This window comes from Vipera ursinii, assembly GCF_947247035.1.
Source record: "Vipera ursinii genome assembly, chromosome: 1".
Lineage (NCBI taxonomy): Eukaryota > Metazoa > Chordata > Lepidosauria > Squamata > Viperidae > Vipera > Vipera ursinii.
The window spans coordinates 15,589,313-15,609,318 of NC_139512.1; the positions used below are offsets into that span (position 1 = coordinate 15,589,313).

Below are 20,006 nucleotides of genomic sequence, written 5' to 3' on the forward strand. Positions count from 1 at the left end.
TGGTCACCTCCGGGGAGGAGGGAAACGAAGAATGAGATTTTAATGACTACTATTAAAATCCTCGCTGGAGCATTGAACAAAGCACCAAAGATCTCAAGAAGTTTATCTGGTTTGGGAGGGTGGGGGGAAAAAAGCGATTCAGACTGAAACGGATGCAAATCAACTCCAGAAGGAAAAACTAATAAGCCGAGATGTAGCCTTGCTTGCAACGCAACAGTCTTGGCCTCAGCCAGCTTTGGAAATGGTGGCTTGGTATAACGGTTGAGGGCGTTGTGGTTTGTCTGATCACAAATAATCCCCCCCCAAAAAAAAGCTAGCACTTGTAATCCTTTGGCCCACGTAACACTATGTGGGTTTCTCCCCCCCCCCCCCCGGGTTTGGAAGAAACTCAGGACACCAACTTGAGTTTTCCCTGCTCGACAGGCCAACATCCTATCCCAGAACCTGACATTGGGGAATTGTGCCCAACGAATGTCAAATCCCCTTTTTGCCCTTCACCAAACTTTTAAAAACAGGCCTGAAATTCTCTGCCAACAGCCTTAAGAACTACGATTTGACTTAAAAGGAAAGCTCTTCCAAGAAGCTTTGTAGAAAAAAAATGAGAATTTTAGAACAGGGGAGGAGGGGAGGGGAAGGGTGATTGGGAAGAAACAAGATATATTCCCCCCCCCCAAAAAAAAGCTTCCTCTTTTTTCTTTGCTTTTTTAAGTCAGCCAACTCACTGACCACCCTCATTGTGTCCCTTTGGAACAGCAGCTTCTAAAATACTTACAAAAAAAGGCCATTATAATATATATGTCTTTATGTCTGTATGTATATATATATATATATATATATATAGTTTTAAAACTTAAAAACTAAAATTCTGGAAGCTTCGTTTCATGTTTTGCAGACCTCTTCTCTTCCACACGTACTCCCCGCCCCGCCCACGACCCCTGGCTCAAAACCTTGATCACTGGGTGGTCTCCTTTCATCCATGGCTAACAAGAGTTTATAAATCGAACGGGAAGATCATAAACAGAGATACATTATACACCTATAAGGCTATTCTGACTTTTTTGTGGGTTTTCTTTTGTTTTTGTCCCCCCCCCCCAAAAGGTGAGGAAACCATATATATATATATATAATATTTTTTTTATCAAGAGGAACCGGAGGAAAGTTATAACTAGATTTTGTGACACTTTTTTTTTCTTTTTGGTTTAGGAAAGTCCTTGTGGTTTTTTTTTTTAATACCCTCAGACAATTCCCCCAGCTACATTCAAACTTCCCGACGCCTCGTTGGCGTTCGAACTCTCTTCAAAGTGCTGTTCTAACTCGTCCTGGGGCGCGGCGGGCCCCTGCGTCTCCTCGGCCTCCTCTCCCCCCGCCAGGCTGCTGCTGTCATCGGGATTCGAACTCGGGACCGGGGCGACGACAGCCGCTTCTCTCACCCGGGGTTTGCGCCCCCTGCGGGAAGGGATGCCGTTGCAGCCATCTTTCTTAAGGTGCCGATGCAAGTGGTCGGATCGGACAAAAGTCTTGAAGCAGCTCTCGCACTGGTACGGGCGCAGACCCGTGTGAACGCGCATGTGGTTTTTCAGATCGTAATTGTGGGCGAAGGCGGCGCCGCATTGCTGGCACAAGTAGGGCTTCTCCCCAGTGTGTTTCCTCATGTGGACCTTCAGCTTGTCTTGCCTGCGGGAAAGCGGGGGGGAGAAAAACAAAAACAAAAAGGGAGTCAGGGCGAATTGGCTCGCTGACTGAGCTCGCTCTTTTTCTCATCTTGGCTCAGCTAGGTTATCTGCTGAGATGCAAGCAGTGTTTTTCAAACTCGGCCATTTGAAGGTGGACGGACTCCCAGAATTCCCCAGGAACCGTCATGCTGGCTAGGGAATTCTGGGAACTGAAAATTGCCCCCTGGGTATATCCACATATTGCGATAGCCATTTTCAACTTCCATGATAGCTGGGGAACTCTGGGCATTGCAGTCCATGCTTGAGGAGAGCATCTATATTGGAAAGGCACTAACTTCTTCCTGGGGCAAAGCTCACTTAACAACTATCCCACTTAGCAACAGAAATGTCAGCCCCCCCGTCTTGGTCGTAAGTCGAGGACCTCTAATCTTTTGGGACTCGATCCTGGACAGATTCGGTTCTATCCTGAATCTCTTACACTGTTCTGGATATAAAGCAAGATATGGGGCTGTGGAGCTGTGGTGGCGCGGTGGTTAGAATGCAGCGTTGCAGGTTGACTCTGCTCAGAGTCTGCAGTTCGACCCTGATGGGGCTCAAGGTTGACCCAGCCTTCCATCCTTCCGAGGTTGGTAAAATGAGGACCCGGATTGTTGGGGGGCAAGAAGCTGACTCTGTAAACCGCTTAGAGGGCTGTAAAACACTGTGAAGCGGTAGATAAGTCTGCGCTAGTGCTACCGTATCTATCATCTATCTATCTATCTATCTATCTATCTATCTATCTATCTATCTATCTATCTATCTATCTATCTATCTCTATTTATAACTATCTATCTATCTATCTCTATTCATATCTATCTATCTATCTATCTATCTATCTATCTATCTATCTATCTATCTATCTATCTATCTAATCTATCTACCATCTTATTTCTCTCTCTATCCTCTCATCTGTCTGTCTATCTATCTTCTATCATCTATCTATCTATCTATCTATCTATCTAACTATCTATCTATCTATCTATCTCTATTCATATCTATCTATCTATCTATCTATCTATCTATCTATCTATCTATCTATCTATCTATCTATCTATCTCTATCCACCATCTTATCTCTCTCTCTATCCTCTCATCTGTCTGTCTGTCTATCTTCTATCTATCTATCTATCTATCTATCTATCTATCTATCTATCTATCTATCTATCTATCTCTATCCACCATCTTATCTCTCTCTCTATCCTCTCATCTGTCTGTCTATCTATCTGTCTATCTATCTGTCTATCTATCTGTCTATCTATCTGTCTATCTATCTGTCTATCTATCTATCTATCTATCTATCTATCTATCTATCTATCTATCTATCTATCTCTCTATTCATATCTATCTATCTATCTATCTATCTATCTATCTATCTATCTATCTATCTATCTATCTATCTATCTATCTATCTATCATCTTATCTCTATCTTCTCATCTGTCTCTCTCTGTCTGTCTGCCTATCTATCCTATCCATCCATCCATCCATCCATCCATCCATCCATCCATCCATCCATCCATCTATATTATCTCTCCCTCTCTCTGTCTATCTATCTCAAGAGATCTGGTGCAGTGGTTAGACTGCAGCATTGCATTTGGCACTTAATTGTGATCGTAAGTCGAGGACTTCAGGACTGCCATTCGGAAACTTTTTCCTGGCTGGCACAGCCAGAGGGATGGGAAAGAAATGTCCAGCAATGCCACCCTGATGTTGTGTTCTGGAGGCAGTCAGGGCTTTGGGTAGCTCTCCAGAGTCCCAGAGGGGGGGTGGCGCTGATTGGATGTTCCAGTTTTTGTAACCATCTTATGTCGTTCCAGGCTTCAAAAACCTTTTAATGGACTCCGGATGGCTCAGACAATTCCCCTGACTGGACAAGCTAAAAGCATCATCAACCAAAGCCAGGACAAAGGAGTGGAAGTTCCTTCTCCCTGTTAAGTTTATGAGGCCTGTTGGTCGAGCTGCATATTAGAATAGAACAGAATTTAACAGAGTAGGAAGGAACCGTGGAGGTTGTCTAGTCTAACCCCCTGCTCAAGCAGGAAACCCTATAACATTTCAGACAAAATGGCTGTCCAGTCTCTTCTGAAAAACTTCCAGTGTTGGAGCATTCACAGCTTCTGGAGGCAGGTTGTTCCACTGGTTAATTGTTCTATCTATCAGAAAAATTTCTCCTTAGTTCTAGGTTGTTTCTAGTTCTAGGCCAGGGGTAGGACACCTTGGCTCTTTTATGACTTGTGGACTTCAACTCCCAGAATTCCTGAGCCAGCCATGCTGAGGGGAAAGGGAGAGGTTTCCAAGCTGAGCCATGCTGGCTCAGGAATTCTGGGAGTTGAAGTCCACGAGTCATCAAAGAGCCAAGGTTACCTAGCCCTGGTCTAGGCCTGGGCCGCTTTATGACTCGTGGACTTCAACTCCCAGAATTCCTGAGCCAGCCATGCTGAGGGGAAAGGGAGAGGTTTCCAAGCTGAGCCAGGCTGGCTCAGGAATTCTGGGAGTTGAAGTCCACCAGTCATAAAAGAGCCAAGGTTACCTAGCCCTGGTCTAGGCCTGGGCCGCTTTATGACTCGTGGACTTCAACTCCCAGAATTCCTGAGCCAGCCATGCTGAGGGGAAAGGGAGAGGTTTCCAAGCTGAGCCAGGCTGGCTCAGGAATTCTGGGAGTTGAAGTCCACCAGTCATAAAAGAGCCAAGGTTACCTAGCCCTGGTCTAGGCCTGGGCCGCTTTATGACTCCTGGACTTCAACTCCCAGAATTCCTGAGCCAGCCATGCTGAGGGGAAAGGGAGAGGTTTCCAAGCTGAGCCAGGCTGGCTCAGGAATTCTGGGAGTTGAAGTCCACGAGTCATAAAAGAGCCAAGGTTGCCTGCCCCTGTTCTAGGCCAAGGTAGAGAAACAGTGGCCCAGACAATTTCCAAATAACCAATGAAGTCCGTGGCAGCATAGTAGGAATACAGAAGGTGGGAAAGAAAATTAGAAGCTCCCTGAGTGAAAAGCCTCACCACTTATGGTGGTCAAACTGGAAAAGCTGGATCTGCAATTCTCCTTGGCAGGCAGTGGGAGACGGAAGGTAAGAGTCCGAAAAAGGCTTTGTCATCATAGCCTATGACTGTCTTAACAAACCTTCAAATCTTTAAGGTTGAAGAGGATGAACCCCACAAAAAGAGGGGGGGTCCACCTATTCTCCAAAGCATCTGAAGGCAGGACAAGAAGCAACGGATGGAAATTGACCAAAGAGAGAAGCAACTTGGAACTAAGGAGGAATTTCCTGACAATGGGAACAATTAACCAGCGGAACTCCCTGCCTCCAGAAGCGGTGAATGCTCCAACACTGGAAGTTTTTAAGAGGAGACTGGACAGCCATTTGCCTGAAATGGTATAGGGTTTCCTGCCTTAGCAGGGGGTTGGACTAGATGACCTCCAAGGTCCCTTCCAACTCTGGTATTCTGTTCTGTTCTCTCCTGGATGCAATGTCTGGAGTGGAACAAGAGACCAGCTTTGGGGGTCAGGGGGTGGGATGGTGTAAGAGGACAAAGCATCTCCCATCCTCTTCCGGTTCTCCCCCCCCCCAAAAAAAGAAGGTCTTTTGCCAAAGGAAAAGAATTCACTTTGTCCTCAGCTTACAACCACTGCGTTTAGCGAAGCTAGAATGGTACTGCCCAAAGTGATATGTCGCACATTAAGTCACAAAAGTGACGTTTGATCGCTTTTCACACCCCCGTGGCAGCATCGGGTCGTAAATTTTGCTCGACGGGATTCAAAATTCGGGATGTTGGGCAACCGGTTCGTACTTATGACGGTCGCAGGGTCCTCTGTGTGTGTGCGCGCGTGCGTCACGTGATTTCCCCCTTTGGTGACTTTTTTTTTGACTAACAGAGTCAATCGGGAAGCTGTGTATTCTCTTGAACCGCCTTGCCAGACTAGGTTAAGAACTGTTAAGGGATTCGCTTAATCACGGTGGCCAGAAAGCAGGGCAAAACTCACGGAGCGACCGTCTCGCTTAGCCACGGAAATGTTGGGATCGTTAAGTCAAGGCACAGTCTGTATTGTGCCAAGCTTTTCACTCTCCCTCAGGTGTTGTACAGTAGATTTCCAAAACTTGGCTTCTTGGTGTGTGTGTGTGTGTGTGTAATCCCTACCCTCTTCCCTTTTTTTTGCCCCCCTCGCCCCGAAAAGATTTGGCAAATGGGTTTAGGGCACCAACTTCATCCTGCTTGGAAGCAGTCCCACTGTCCATTCTCATAATGCACTGCACGGCATGGAAGAACAATTTTAATGCAAAGAGACACACGGACACACACACACACACGAGGGAGAATGGTTCTAAAAACATTAAAAGTGGGGGAAAAAAATAATTTGCATTCTCTACAAGGTCCCGAAGAACCAACCCAGAAGATCCTTCTGGAAAATACGAAACAAAACCGAGGCTGCATCGCTTACTCCAAAACTCACTTAGTGACCAAGTGAATCCAGTTCCTGGATTTGCACAAGGAGCAGACTTGCGGAGTGAGCTGGGTTGGCCCAACCCGCTCAGTCTCTCTCTCTCTCTCTCTCTCTCTCTCTCTCTCTCTCTCTCACACACACACACACACACACACACACACAAAACCACAGCACAACCCTCCTCCCCAGGAGTGAAAACTGGTCCAACTTGTGTTGGGTACGGATGGAGAGGCGAGATTTTAACCGAGTCCCGATGGCTTTAAAATGGGTCTAACAACTCCAATCCATCTATCCCAAGTCTCTTTCTCAGACTCGGCAACTTTGAAAGGCCTGGACTTCAACTCCCAGAATTCTAGGTGGCTGAGGGAGGGGGGGTGGATTCTGGGAGTTGAAGTCCAGGCATCTCACAAAAGGTTCTTAAGTTGAGAAACACTGCCGTAGATTCTCAACTGAGAATAATGGTTAGAGGGGAAGGGGAAAAAAAAACTATTACTTTTCTTTCTACTTAGAAACCGCTTCTGGATTTTGTGCTCGAGGTGGGGGGGGGGGGCGAAATGAAACTTCGATTTGGGGTTTTACTGATGAATAGGTTCGTTGTTACAGAAATGGCTGGTTTACATTATTATGGAAAAGTAAAAAGTTGAGGCTATTGCCTTATTTTTACTGCACCAAAGGGAGTTGAAGTCAATGCCTTTTCTTTCTCCTTTCCCCCCTTCTTCTTGCACTTTTTCCTCCCTTATTTCCCTCTTTTTTTGGGTGGTATTTTTGTATTTTATAAACTAATTTTAAAAAAAAAGAGAATAGTGGTTACAGTCCCTCCAGGAGGAGGCAGGCTGGCCCCACGGATATATCTGGGGCTCTATCCCGCCTCAATTTCAGCAGGCCTGACCATCAGTAAAAAGTCTGTGAAATTTGGAGGTGCAAACATCTGGAAAAGGCTTGTCTCCAGAACAGCTGGAGTTGGGGGTTATTGGAGATCAACTATCCTGTTCAGTTGGGGTCCTCACGATTCAACAAACACCCATGGGTTACCTTCTGCTCAGCTTGTGATCCGCCACCTCTGCTTATAGGTAGTCCTCGATTTACGACTGTTTGTGTAACGACAGATCAGGGTGACAACGGGCTCACAAAAAGTGACTTATGACCCATCCTAAAAGTTAAAACCACTGCACCACCCGTCATATCATCGCCATTTGGGTGCCACCTTGTAATTTGTGACGACTGCAGCATCTTACAGCCGTGTGATCACAACGGGCCCCCTTCCAATCAATCAGTCAATCGGGGAGAGAAGCTGGCTTCCCTTAGCGACCGTGTGATTTGCCTAACAACTGCAGTAAAAAAAAGAAAAAGAAAAAGGGTTTCAAAACAGGATGTGGTCAGATCACGGCTCACTTAGCTACAGAAATCCCATTTCTAATTGTGTCGTAAGCCGAGGACTACCTGTAGACCGCCCGTTTATCAGCCAGAGGAGTCTTCGCCGTGCAGCAGCCAAAAATATGAACAAGCACATTCTGATCTTGAAAAGGGGGCCCAGTCAAATTTGGGAACGTCTTCCGACAACCAAATTGTTGGAAGGAAGTGTAGGAAGAGCAAATTAAACAACCATCTTCAAAATCAGACTGAAAATGGCCTGGGATTCTCCATATGGAGGGGCAAATGTATAAGGTAAAGATTAAAAAAAAATCCCTGTTCTGACTCTAGAGGGCGCTGCTCACTTCTGTTTCTTGGCCGAGGGAGCTGGCATTGTCCAAAGACATTTAAGACACACTGAACACTGTTACCTTCCCACTGAAGTGGTACCTATTGATCTACTCGCATTTTCATGCTTTCGAACTGCTACCGTGTTTCTCCAAAAGTAAGGCCTACACCAAGGGTAGGCAACCTTGGCTCTTTTACGACTCGTGGACTTCAACTCCCAGAATTCCTGAGCCAGGATGGCTCAGCTTGGAAACCTCAGCTGGCTCAGGAATTCTGGGAGTTGAAGTCCACGAGTCGTAAAAGAGCCAAGGTTGCCTACCCCTGGTCTGCACCAACAATAAGCCCTAGCTTGATTTTGGGGGGTGGGCCTAATATAAGCCCTACCCTAAAAATAAGCCCTAGTTTTGGGGTGAGGCACACACCCAAAAATCAACCTAGGGTGGGAGCAAGGGTGTGGAGATGCGGCCAGGCCTCTCCTCGCTGGCCCACTTCTTCTTCTGAGGCCTCTTCTGCAGCCAGGCCTGCATTTCTCAGTCACGGGGCTTTCCGGAAGGCCTCTGCAGCTGAGACCCGAGCTATGGCTTCCATCCGTAGCTCAGTTCTGCAAAGATCTCAGCAGCCAAGCACCAAGCAAGCTATTGAATCCATAGCTCGGTACTCAGCTGCTTAGGCTTTCTGGAAAGGCCTGACTGCAAAATACAGGCCCGAATGCAGCTGCACAATTTCGGCTCCAGAAGAAGTGGATCGGCTGGGTGGGCCTGTTGGTGCCGGAGGTGAGGTAAGGCCTACCCCAAAAATAAGATCTGGTGCCTCTTTTGGAGGCAAAAAATAAAATAAAATAGGACCCGGTGTTAATTTTCGGGGAAACACGGTAGGTGGGCAGGAGCTGGAATAAGAAATGGGAGCTCACCCTGTCCAGCAACACTCAGGTCTCAAATCCAGGCTAGAAAGCTGACAAGCTCGGTGTCTTTACCTGCTGAGCCATTGTGCCCTAGCAAATGAGCATCATGAGGGTATAACCAAAAAGCTAAAAAAAGAAAGCAAAGTGGAAGAACAGCCAATCTCAGTCAAATTCTAGGAATTTTAGCTACGTTTTCCCTGGGATTGGTTTAAATACGGGCCGTCCTCGACTTATAGCCGTTCATTTAGTGACCATTCAAAGTTACAACGGCACTGGAAAAAGTGCCTGATGACCATTTTTCACACCACCATTGCACCATCCCTCCTGGTCACGTGATCAAAATCCGGACACTTGACGAATGGCATGTATTTATGACAGTCGCGGTGTCCCGGGATCACGTGATCTCCTTTTGCGACCTTCTGACCAGCCGAGTCAATGGGGGAGCCAGATGCATTTAACAACCGTGTTGCTAATTTAAGAACTGCAGTGATTCACTTAACGACTGTGGCAAGAAAGGTTGTAAAACGGGGCAACATTCACTTAACCGCTGCCTTGATTAGCAACGGAAATTTTGCACTCATCCGTGGTCGTAAGTCGAGGACTACCTGAAATTTCTTGGCAAGGGAAAACTCCCCCCCCCTTCCTCTGGCGGCTTCTTCCCCCTTCTCTGCGGTTCCCCCTCTTACCTTGTAAACCGAACTTTGCAAATGTTACACTCGTACGGCTTCTCTCCGGTGTGGGTTCGAATATGGCGGGGGAGCTTGCCGGCTCCCTGGATGACTTTCTCGCAGATGGGACATTTCTGGAATGCTTTTGCACGGATTTTCTTCTCCACCTTCTGAGACCAGGACGGATATTCGCCGCCCTCCTGGGAAGTGCTAAAATAATTCAAGTAATAATCCATGACTCCGTCGTCGTCCTTGCGGTCCTCGTCGGCCAACTGCTGCCGTCCCACCGAATTGATCATTTGCTGCAGGAGCGCGCTGGCGGCCAAGCCGTCCACTTCCTGCGAGTCTTCCTCCCGCTCGGCTCCCCTGGAAGCAAACGCCGGAGAATCGCCCGCCTCCTGCTGGTCCAACTGAATGCTGGCTGGCCCGTCATCCTCCCCCATAGACACCGGCAGGCCACGTCCACCGAATTGTCCATTTTGAGCGGCGGGGAACAAGGACGCCTGGCCCTTCACCTCGTCCTCGTCCCACATGGCGTGCTTGGCATCGGGATCACAGTCATTTGCCTTTGGTCTGTCACTGAGAGCGGCCTGCGAGTAGAAGTCCATGCCGTTGCATTCCGGCTCTTCATCCTCCTCTCGGCCACGGAAGGTGAGCCTCTGAAGGTCTCTAAAGTCTTGGTTGGTCCATGAAAAGGTGCCCTGTTGGCCGTTGATGGGATTACTCTGGAAAAACTCCAGGTATTCTTTTGCTCGGAGATGGTTCCTTTGATCAATTTGATCTACTGTATCCATCTGGTCCGTTTTGGCCAGAATCTTCCTGTCCAGGAGATCCGTGCAGACGTCCCTCACCGCCTGGATCTCTAGCAGCTTGGCGGCGTTGAGGATCTCGCCGACGTTCGAAGTGCTGACGGTCAGAGTGGCGGTGTAGGCGAATTCCAGCAAGGCCGAGAGGGCGTCCCCGCTCACAAAGTCTATCTCGTACACGTTCTGCTGGTCAACCACCAGCCCTGAGGTGAAAAGCTTCTTGAAGTATTGGCTGCAGGCCGCCAAGACTGAGCGATGGGTGGGGAACTCCTGCCCGTCCACCAGGATCACCACGTCGCAGAGCAGCCCGTTGTTTCTCTGTTCGTTCAGGCTGCTCAAGATGTCGCTGCTGTGGTCGGGGAAGGGGATGCCAATGGGGCCATCTACACCCTCCATGCTGGCACCAGAGGGCTGTCAAGAGAGACAAGACACATGCGGTCAATTAAGGAAGTCGGTCGGGAGTGGTTTCCCCAATCCTCCATTTTGTACAGCCACACCGATTATTCCCCCCGCACAACCAATCAGAGTCACTACTCACATTTCCCTGAAAATAAGACCGGGTCTTCTATTAATGTTTTGCTCCGAAAAAGACGCATTAGGGCTTATTTTGCAGTTAGGTCTCATTTTCAGAGAAATACGGTACTACTGTATGTCCCCAAAAATGAGACCTAACCACAAAATACCATATTTCCCTGAAAATAAGTCAGAGTCTTCTATTAATTTTTGCTCCGGGCTTATTTATTTATTTTCGGGGAAACAGGACTAGTATCCTATTTTCCCCCAAATAAGACCCAGTCTTATGTTAATTTTTGCTTCAAAAGACATTTTAGGGCTTATTTTCCCGTCAGCTCTTATTTTCGGGGAAATACGGTACTATTTCCCCCAAAATAAGACCGTTCAGGATGCTTGTAATATAAGCCCCACCCCCAAAATAAGCCCGTTAAGATCCGTCAGCCAGACAGACGCATTTAGTACCGTATTTCCTGGAAAATAAGACCTAAGCACAAAATAAGTCTAATGCGTCCTTTGGAGCAAAAACTGATATAAGACCCAGTCTTATTTTCAGGGAAATATTGGTAAATGTGTCCCTCTGGCTGATGATCTTAACTCGGACTTATTTTTCAGGGGTAGGGTTTACATTACGAGCATGCTGAAAAAAAAATCATGCTAGGACAGTTAGGTCTTATTTTCAGGAAACCAGGGTAGCTCCAGTTAAAAAGGTAAAGGTAAAGGTTCACCCGCACACGCGTGCTCGTCGTTTCCGACTCTAGGGGCCGGTGCTCATCTCCGTTTCAAAGCCGAAGAGCCGGCGCTTGTCCAAGGACGTCTCCGTGGTCATGTGGCCGGCATGACTAGACGCCAAAGGCGCACGGAACGCTGTTACCTTCCCACCGGAGTGGTCCCTATTTTTCTACTTGCATTTTTACGTGCTTTCAAACTGCTAGGTTGGCAGAAGCTGGGACGAGTAACAGGCGCTCACTCTGTTAAGCGGCACTCGGGATTTGACCCGCCAAACTGCCGACCTTCTGATCGACAAGCTCAGCGTCCCAACCCACTGAGCCACCAGTTAATTAGGGTCTCCAAATCTGGCCACTTTTAAGATTTGTGGATTTCAACTCCCATGCATGGCCGGCTGGGGAATTCTGGGAGTTGAAGTCCACCGTACTAAAGGTGCCAAGTTTGGAGAAGACACCACCCCCACCCCCCGGACTAAAAAAATAAAATAACCAGAAGATCCTTCAATCTTTAATCGGCGACGGGGAGATGCCGCTTGGGGACATTTACAAAATGGTTGCCAAGGTCTTTCTGGGCAAATGGTGTGGTATTGCCGAGAAAGCTGTTTCCTTTGTTATTGTAGCTTGACTAATAGAATATTTGAAGCTCAGGGTTGAACTGTGGGATCCCTGGTGCTCTCTGAGCTGGGTGGTTTCCTTGTAGACGTTTCATGACCCAACTGGGTAACGTCATCAGGGATAGAAAGCAGTGGGGTTTGTTATACTGTTTATATACTAGCAGTCTAATGGCCCAATCAAGGAACCATCCAGAACACTCGGACCAAGACTGACAGTATAGTATATAAAATGAGAGCAAACCCCACACCCTTCAAGCAGTGATGAGGTTACCTAGTTGGGTAATGAAACGTCTGCAAGGAAACAACCAAGCTCAGAGCGCACCAAGACTCCCTCCCTCCCTCCCTCCCTCCCTCCCTCCCTCTTCCTTCCTTCCTTCCTTCCTTCCTTCCTTCCTTCCTTCCTTCCTTCCTTCCTTCCTTCCTTCCTTCCTTCTCCCCCCTACAAACCCCACTTCCTTTTTGCACTGATCAGGTTGCCTAGTTGGGTCATGAGACGTCTGCAAGAAAACCACCCAGCTCGGAGAGCACCCAGGAGTCCACAGCCCTCTTCCTCCTCCTCCACAACTCCCCCTCCCTTGTAGCACTGATAATGTTACGTAGTTGGGTCGTGAGACGTCTGCAAGGAAACCACCCGGCTCAGAGAGCACCCAGGATCCTCACAGTCTTTTAACTTTGTTATAACTGCCGACTCCTGTACACCCTGGGTGGCTTTATACTGTAAATGCCAAGCCAGAAAACTAGTTAAAAACACGCAAACCTTTCGGGGTTAAACCCAAAGAAATCAAGCCAAACTGACTAAAATAATCAAGCCACAACAAAGGAGAGACACCCCTCCCCCAAACACATTATTCTCCTAGTCAAGGAGAGAAGCGACCTAGAACTAAGGAGAAACTTCCTGATAGCGAGAACAATTAACCAGTGGAACAATCTGCCTCCAGAGGTGGTGGATGCTCCAACACTGGAAGTTTTTAAGAAGGACTGGGGAGCCATTTTGTCTGAAATAGGATAGGGTTTCCTGCCTGAGCAGGGGGTTGGACTAGATGACCTCCAAGGTCCCTTCCAACTTCCTCTTATCATCATCATCATCATCATCATCATATATTATTATTATCTATCTGGTGGCATCTATCTATCTATCTATCTATCTATCTATCTATCTATCTATCTATCTATCTATCTATCTATCCATCCATCATCCTATCTATCTATCTATCTATCTATCTATCTATCTATCTATCTATCTATCTATCATCTATCTATCCATCATCTTATCTATCTATCTATCTATCTATCTATCTATCTATCTATCTATCTATCTATCCATCCATCATCTAATCTATCTATCTATCTATCTATCTATCTATCTATCTATCTATCTATCTATCTATCTATCTATCTATCTATCTATCTATCTATCTATCTATCTATCTATCTGAATTAACAGAAGAACAGAGTTGGGAGGGACCTTGGAGGTCTTCTAGTCCCACCCCCTGCTCAAGGCAGAAGACCTTATATCATCCCAGTCAAATGGCTGTCCAGTCTCTTCTTAAAAACTTCCAGTGTTGGTTCACCCACGATTTTGGGTGGCAAGCTGTTCCACTGGTCGATTGTTCTCTCTGTCAGGAAAGAACAGGTTGCTTTTCAGTCTCTCCGTGGTCACATGATCAAAATTTGGGCACTGGGTCCCTGGCAGGTATTTATGACACTGGCAGCGTCCTGGGATCACGTGATCACCATTTGTAACATTCGCAGGTGGCTTCCAGCAAGCCAAGCCAATGGGCGAAGCCAGATTCACTTAATGACTGCATGAATCAGTTAACAACTGCAGGGATTGGCTTAGCAACCAGAGAAGAAAAAGTTGCAAAATTAGGGGCGTCTCGCTTAACGTGGACATTTCAGGCCCAAATGTGGTCGTAAGTTGAGGATGTTTTGCCTACATTGTTTGGATTTGTGCTGTGATTGACAGCAATGACATCCAAACCCCGAAGGGGAAACCTGACTTGCTGTCCTTCTAAAGATTTACACGGGCATCTTCAAAAGCCTACAGGACTAGCAACTTATATTTCAGGCTTTTCACAAATCCTAAGAAGCATACAGGAAGTCCTCGAGTTATGACCACAACTGAGCCTAGAACTGGAACAGGCAACCTCGGCTCTTTTATGACTCATGGACTTCAACTCCCAGAATTCCTCAGTCAGCATAGCTGACTGAGGAATTCTGGGAGTTGAAGTCCATGAGTCATAAAAGAGCCGAGGTTGCCTACCCCGGCCTAGAATATCTAAGCCAGGCGGTTGTTAAGTCAGCTTTGCCCCACTTTATGACTTTTCTTGCCGCAGTGATTAAGTGAACCACTGAAGCTGATCATTACTAACGCGGTCATTAAGTGAATCTGGCTTACCCCATTGACTTTCCTTCTCAGAAGTTCATAAAAGGGGACTACGTGATCCCGGGTCACTGCGACCGCCGTAAATATGAGTCAGTTGCCGAACGTCTGAATTTGGATCAGGCGACCGCAGGGACGCTGCCACGGCCGTAAGGGTGAAAAACGGCCGTTAAGTGCCAATGTAACTTCAAACGGACGCTAAATGGACAGTGGTAAGTCGAGGACTTCATTCTGGGGTCCCAGACATAAAAGCCAAGCCCAGACAGTTTGGAAGCGAAGCTGCCTTGTGGTACACAAATCCCTTCAGCATCCTTGTCGTGTGGCTAAACACCACAATCCTACAATAAAGCAGCACCCCAACAGGAAAATCGGGCTCCCCACTCACCACACGCAGATGCAGGAACGAAGAAAAAAACAACTCTGATTTCCCTAACCACAGTTTGTGGAATACAACCCTCCCAGGATGCTGCGGAGGCTGCTAAAAAACCCGTCAACAAGTCAGCTGCTTGAAAAATGAGCCCCTCCCGTAACAATTGTGTTTTAAGCAACCCTGTTAAACATTTCATGCTGCTAGTCACCATGTATATCTGTGTACACACACACATAATACATATATATACATACACACACCATATATATATATATATCTACTGTATATCTATATCTATCTATCTATCTATCTATCTATCTATCTATCTATCTATCTATCTATCTATCATATCTGTCTATCTGTCTATCTGTCTATCTGTCTATCTGTCTATCTATCTATCTATCTATCTATCTATCTATCTATCTATCTATCTTATCTATCATATCTATCTATCTATCTATCTATCTATCTATCTATCTATCTATCTATCTATCTATCTGTCTATCTGTCTATCTGTCTATCTGTCTATCTGTCTATCTATCTATCTATCTATCTATCTATCTATCTATCTATCTATCTATCTATCTATCTATCTATCTATCATATCTGTCTATCTATCTATCTATCTATCTATCTATCTATCTATCTATCTATCTTATCTATCATATCTATCTATCTATCTATCTATCTATCTATCTATCTATCTGTCTATCTGTCTATCTGTCTATCTGTCTATCTATCTATCTATCTATCTATCTATCTATCTATCTATCTATCTATCTATCTATCTATCTATCTATCTATCATATCTGTCTATCTATCTATCTATCTATCTATCTATCTATCTATCTATCTATCTATCTATCTATCTATCTATCTATCATCTATGAAGTTGTTGAGACTTTGGAAAGAGTGCAGAAGAGAGCAACGAAGGTGATTAAGGGATAGAGGCTAAAACATATGAAGAAGGATTGCAGGAATTGGATAGGTCTAGTCTAGACAAAAGAAAGACCAGGGGTGACATGATAGCAGTGCTCATATTTGAGGGGTTCCTAGAAAGACAAGTGGGGTCAAACTATCCTCCAAAGCCCCGGAAGGCAGGACAAGAAGCAACGGATGGAAACTCATCAAGGAGAGAAGCAACCTGGAACTAAGGAGGAAACTTCCTAACAGTGAGGACAATCAACCAGTGGAACTACCTGCCTCCAGAAGTTGTGGGTGCTTCATCACTGGAGGCTTTCAAGAAGAGACTGGATGGCCATTTTGTCCAGAATAGAATCTCCGGCTTGAGTAGGGGGTTGGAGAAGAAGACCACCTCCAAGGTCCCTTCCAACTATGTTATTCTGTTGTTGTTGTTGTTGTTGTTGTTGTTGTTGTTAAACTTCAGAGACCCTCAAACGCCCAGCCTGAATCCCAGGGTCTCAGAATAAAGGCATCTTTATTCCATTCTGGTCTTCACAAGACCGTTCAACCCCCATCTTTTCTCCAAGGAAGGGGTGTGGAAGAAATGGGGCTGACCACCATCCCTCTCGTCCTCCAAACAAACCGCAGGAGGGGGAGGCCGCCGCCAGGCAAACCAGCTCCTGAATTTTGCAAGCCCCGGCACTTGGCACAGGGCTCCACACCGCCTGGAATGCTTCCAACATCTGTCAGAAACTAACCACTGGAGAGGGATGACACCTTGTGACCAGAGGGGGGAAACTATCCACGTGGTGTGAGAAGTAAACAGCGAGGGTCACGGGATGGGGTGGGAAAATGGGCCGTTGGGTGTGCAAATTGCACGCCCTCTAATGCGTGACTGCGGGCGAAGGCACCAACTCCTTCCATCCCAAAGTGCCCGTTTTGCTGCACTCAAGGCACGGAAATGCCATCCCCACCCGGGGTTTGTGCCTGCCACAAAGAAGAGCTGTGTGTGTGTGTGTGTGTGTGTGTGTGTGTGTGTGTGTGTGTGTGTGTGAATTCTCCAAAGCATCTAAGGGCAGGACCAGAAGCAATGGGTGGGAACTCATCAAGGAGAGAAGCAACTCAGAACTAACTGAAGGGATGTAAATCCTTCCTTTTCCCCCACCAGTCCGGTCAGAAGCTGAAGAAGCTTCCTCGGATGAGAAGCGAAACCTCTTCAAAGGAAAAACAAGAAAGTCCAGTTGCCTCTTGGAAAAACAAGCGCAACCAGGACCTGGATGGTGGAGAATCTCCAGAAGACAAACCTGGAACTTAGGAGGGATTTCCTGACAGTGAGAACAATCAATCAGTGGAACGACTTGACTTCAGAAGTTGCGGGTTGAGACTGGACAGCCATTCGTCCAGAGCAGGGGGCTGGATTGGAAGACCTCCAAGGTCCCTTCCATTTGTTTCTCTATTCTAGATTCTGCTCTGTATTCTGTTTCCTATCCTATCCTACCCGATATTCTGTTCTACAGGATATTCTATCCTATGCTGTCCTATTTATTCTCTATTCTATTTTATTCTCAATAAAGATTCTATTCTATTCTAATTCTATTCTATTCCAATATCTATTCTATTCTATTCATTCCATTCTATTCTATATACTGTTCTATTTTATTCTATTCATTCCATTCTATTCTCTATTCTCTATTCTACATTATATATTCTATTCTATTCTACTCTATTCTATTCTTCCATTCCATTACTCTATTCTCTATTCTACATTCTCTTCTCTTCTTCCATTACTTATTCTATTCTATTCATTCTATTCTCTATTCTATTCTACATTCTATTTCTATTCCATTCCATTCCATTCTACATTCTCTTCTCTTGTCTTCTTCCATTACTTCTTCTATTCTATTCTATTCATTCTATTCTACATTCTAATTCCATTCCATTCCATTCTATTCTTCCATTCTTCATTCTATTCCATTCTATTCTATATTCTGTTCTATTCTATTTTATTCTGTTCATTCCATTCCATTCTATTCTATTCTAATTCTATTCTAATTCTATTCTATTCTCTATTCTACATTCTACATTCTACATTATATATTCTATTCTATTCTATTCTATTCTATTCTATTCCATTCCATTCCATTCCATTCCTTATTCTATTCTATTCTATTCTATTCTATTCCATTCCATTCTATACCATTCCTTATTCTATTCTATTCTATTCTATTCATTCTATTCTCTATTCTACATTCTCTTCTCTTGTCTTCTTCCATTACTTCTTCTATTCTATTCTATTCATTCTATTCTACATTCTATTTCTATTCCATTCCATTCCATTCTATTCTTCCATTCCTCATTCTATTCCATTCTATTCTATATTCTGTTCTATTCTATTTTATTCTGTTCATTCCATTCCATTCCATTCTATTCTATTCTAATTCTATTCTATTCTCTATTCTACACTCTACATTATATATTCTATTCTATTCTATTCTATTCTATTCTATTCTATTCTATTCTATTCTATTCCATTCCATTCTATACCATTCCTTATTCTATTCTATTCTATTCTATTCTATTCTATTCTATTCTATTCTATTCTATTCTATTCTATTCATTCTATTCTCTATTCTATTCTACATTCTCTTCTCTTGTCTTCTTCCATTACTTCTTCTATTCTATTCTATTCATTCTATTCTCTATTCTATTCTACATTCTATTTCTATTTCCATTTCTATTCCATTCCATTCCTTATTCCATTCCATTCCATTCTATTCTATAGCATATTATATTCTAAATTATTCTACATTATATTGTATTCTACACTCTACACCAGAGGACCCCAACCTTTCGGGCACCAGGGACCAGTTCCGTGGAGAGAGGTTTTTCCGTGGACTGGGAGGGGGGGGAACTGGTTTCACAGGATACCTGCATCCCATGGATGGGGCTTTGCTTGTTCACACGGACCAGTTTCTGGCATGCCGCGGCCCGGTGCTAGTCCACAGCCCGGGGACTGGGGACCCCTGCTCTACACTACTCTACCTCCCACTACATAAGTTCCAAATGAACGTTGTGGCTTTGCTGAGAAGGCGGCAGCTACGGCACTTAAGACTAATCCTGGTTTGTGGGGAGCAGCAGCCCCCAAGGCTTTTCTTTTAATGGGTTTATTTGTACCAGTAGGCTTGGCAACCAGCACGTATTTATGATGGTCGCCGTGTCCCGTGTCCCTTTTGTGACCTTCTGACAAGCAAAGTCAGATTCACTTAACAACCGTGTGACTCGCTTAGCCACTGCACTGATTCCCTTAACAGCCGTGGGAAGAAAGGTCATAAAGTGGGACAAAATTCACTCTGTCTTGTTTAGCGACAGAAATTTCGGGTTCAATTGTGGTCTGAAGTCGAAGTCTATCTGTACAGTAAATTACAAATATAGCCAAAAGTGGAAACAGAAATATGGGATGTTGTAGACCAAGGACTAGGCAACCTTGGCTCTTTTGTGACTTGTGGACTTCAACTCCCAGAATTCCTGAGCCAGCCATGCTGAGGGGAAAGGGAGAGGTTTCCAAGCTGAGCCATGCTGGCTCAGGAATTCTGGGAGTTGAAGTCCACGTCATAAAAGAGCCAAGGTTGCCTGCCCCTGTGACATACAATTTCTCTACTCGCTACTAGGACTGGGGCCAAAAAGCATTGTGGATGGGATTTATGGGGTTTGTAGCCCACCATCTCTGCAAGGGGAAATGGTGGATATAGGCAATCCTGAGGGACAAGGGACTTATGGGACCTGTAGTCCACCCTCTCCACAGGGAGAAAAACACCTAGGGGATCTGCAGGGGATAGGGGACTTATGGGACCTATAGTCCACCCTCTCCACAGGGTGAAATGGTGGACCTAGGGTATGTGCAGGAGTGGGGGACTTATGGGGCCTGTAGTCCACCATCTCTGCAGGGAGAAAAACGGGATCTGCAGGGGTTTGGGGACTTATGGGACCTGTAGTCCACCCTCTCCACAGGGCTAAATGGTGAACCTAGGATACGTGCAGGAGTGGGAGCTTATGGGACCTGTAGTCCACCCTCTCCACAGGGAGAAAAAAAAACTTACGGGATCTACAAGGGACAGGAGACTTATGGGACCTGTAGTCCACCATCTCCCCAGGGGGAAATGCTGGACTCAGGGGATCTAAGACAATTCGCCGTGGCCATCTGACCAAGGGATGAGAGCGACGCCAATATCAAAGAAATAATGGAACAGAGTCATCAAAGAAAGGATGCCAAAGGAGGG

General features: G+C 45.6%; 1 protein-coding gene across 2 annotated transcripts in view; it reads right to left on the reverse strand.

The window, feature by feature from the left end:
- Nucleotides 1–1,083: 1,083 nt before the first annotated feature.
- Nucleotides 1,084–20,006, reverse strand: part of ZBTB7A (zinc finger and BTB domain containing 7A) — a 70,421-nt gene continuing 51,498 nt past the window's right edge. For both annotated transcript variants that reach the window (XM_083363853.1, XM_083363854.1), the window contains 2 exons: nt 9,434–10,632; nt 1,084–1,674 (listed from right to left, as the gene is read on the reverse strand). In XM_083363853.1, the coding sequence (XP_083219979.1) occupies nt 1,236–1,674; nt 9,434–10,617 (1,623 nt within the window). In that variant the 5' untranslated portion in view covers nt 10,618–10,632 and the 3' untranslated portion in view covers nt 1,084–1,235. The remainder of the gene's footprint in view (nt 1,675–9,433; nt 10,633–20,006) is intronic.